Source organism: Chrysochloris asiatica, unplaced genomic scaffold (genome assembly GCF_000296735.1).
Source record: "Chrysochloris asiatica unplaced genomic scaffold, ChrAsi1.0 scaffold00638, whole genome shotgun sequence".
In the NCBI taxonomy this organism is placed as follows: domain Eukaryota; kingdom Metazoa; phylum Chordata; class Mammalia; order Afrosoricida; family Chrysochloridae; genus Chrysochloris; species Chrysochloris asiatica.
The window spans coordinates 2,150-4,114 of NW_006409156.1; the positions used below are offsets into that span (position 1 = coordinate 2,150).

Below are 1,965 nucleotides of genomic sequence, written 5' to 3' on the forward strand. Positions count from 1 at the left end.
CTGTGGGGCAGTTCTGCTCTGTTACACCAGGGGGCGTTGTGAGTCAGAATTGAGTGGACGGCACCAACAACTGTCCACGCCCCATTGTGTGCTTAGCTCAACCAGTGTTTCTTCCTGCTGTGGAACCCTGCGGTAGCCCAGATGTCAAACTTCACATCTGTGGAGCCTTAGCCTGGCACTATACTGCCACTCTGCTCCCGGCTGCGTGTCAAGTGATATATTGTCCCATCCTTTGCAGAAGGTGTCTTAATCTCATTGTTTCCTCCACCAGGTGCAACATTGCTGTCATTTTTATGACGGAGATGGTGGTGGACCACAGCGTGAGGGAGGACTGGGCTCTCCACCTGCCACTGTTGCTCCATGCCGTCTTCTTAGGTGAGGTAGGCCCACGAGGGTCACAATCCATGGTGATGTCCTTTCCCCTAGACCTCCTGTTTGCCTCATTTCAGAAACATTTATGTTTCCCCTTCCCATTGGCTTTCTATGACATCTCTTAAATTTCAGCCCCCCAGATGTTTCAGAATTACCCTGTTCCTGTAATAAACTTATCTAATGGTGTTCCAGGAATACTCTAGAAATAGCCAACATCAGCCGGGCTTTGGGGGCATGGCTTAAAGTGGTGGGCTGCTAACTGAAAGGTCAGAGGTTCGAACCCACCAGCCACTTCTCAGGAGAAGGATGTGGCAGTGTGCTTCTGTAAAGATGCCCAACCTCGGAAATTCTGTGAGACAGTTCTGCTCTACCCCAGAGGGTCGCTGTGAGTCGGAATCAGTGGGTTGATAAGTGGAGATAAATCTAAAGCCATGCTACAAAGCAAAGACACGAATCAGAGGAGCTATGTAGGGTACTCAGGGCCAAGGACTGAGTATAAAAACACCCACGTTACAGAGAAAGGAGAAGACAGAACCGCCCCAGACTCAGGAAGGCCACTTCAGCTAGAGGGAGACCGATGAATAAATTCAGAAACCTGTGGTCACAGGGAGATGCAGGGGACAGGACCCTCCATGGAGGAGGGATGCTGCCCATGTCACTTGCTACACAGAGGTCAATCCACCCATCTGCGTGTTAGGAGAACCTCTGACTTGGGAAGGAAGGTGTTTGTTTTTCTCAGAAACCCCACCTGCTTGATGTAGCCAAAACCCTCCAATCCTAAGGAACATACATTGTTAGTATGCTCTGCCCCAGTCTCTGGGAATCTTAACCATCCTGGGAAGGTCAGCAAGCCCCCAGTGGGTTTGAGCTCAGATGTGTCCCGTTGTGTTCCAGGTTTGGACCACTACCGGCCTGAGGTCTTCGAACACAGCAAAAAACTACTGCTGCACCTCTTGATTGCCCTGTCCTACAACAGTAACTTCCACGCCATCGCGTCCGTGCTCCTGCAGACACGAGAGATGAGCGAAGCCAAGACTCTGACTGTCCAGCCTGCATACCAACCTGAGTATCTCTACACAGGTAACGGGGGGCAGGGACGGGCAGCCTGAGTCAGCGCTCGGCTTAGCTCTCTGGAGCTCCAGTCTCCATGCTTCATATGTAAAACCAGAGCCCAGTAAATGGACACTGTTCCCTAGCTGTGCACAGTCCTCCGCAAATTCCATGTCACTGTTGAATGCTTTTAAATGTCTCTTCTTTAACACTTCAGTGGCTGCTGCTCTCCTCGAATGTGTTCCTGCTGTTTGGTGCCATTGAGTCTTGATGACTGTCTCCACGTGACAGAGAACTGTCCCATGGAATTTCCCAGGCTGTCATCTTGTTGTTGTTGTTGTCAGGTGCCATCAAGTCGGAACTGACTCATAGCGACCCCATGCACAGCAGAACAAAACAATGTCCAATCCTGGGCCAACCTCACTGCCGCTGCCACACTTGATGCCATCAATGATGCCACCTGGCTGTCCATCTCGTTGGGGGTCTTCCTCTTTTTCTCTGACCCTCCATCTTACCCAGCATGACATCCTTCTCTAGCAACTG

The 1,965-nt window shown here is 51.0% G+C and overlaps 1 protein-coding gene across 1 annotated transcript in view; it reads left to right on the forward strand.

The window, feature by feature from the left end:
* Positions 1–1,965, forward strand: part of FRY (furry homolog (Drosophila)) — a gene marked incomplete at its 5' end in the record, with an annotated part of 88,108 nt that overhangs the window by 1,544 nt on the left and 84,599 nt on the right. The window contains 2 exons of the mRNA XM_006877848.1: positions 272–375; positions 1,267–1,452. Of these exons, the coding sequence (XP_006877910.1) occupies positions 272–375; positions 1,267–1,452 (290 nt within the window). The remainder of the gene's footprint in view (positions 1–271; positions 376–1,266; positions 1,453–1,965) is intronic.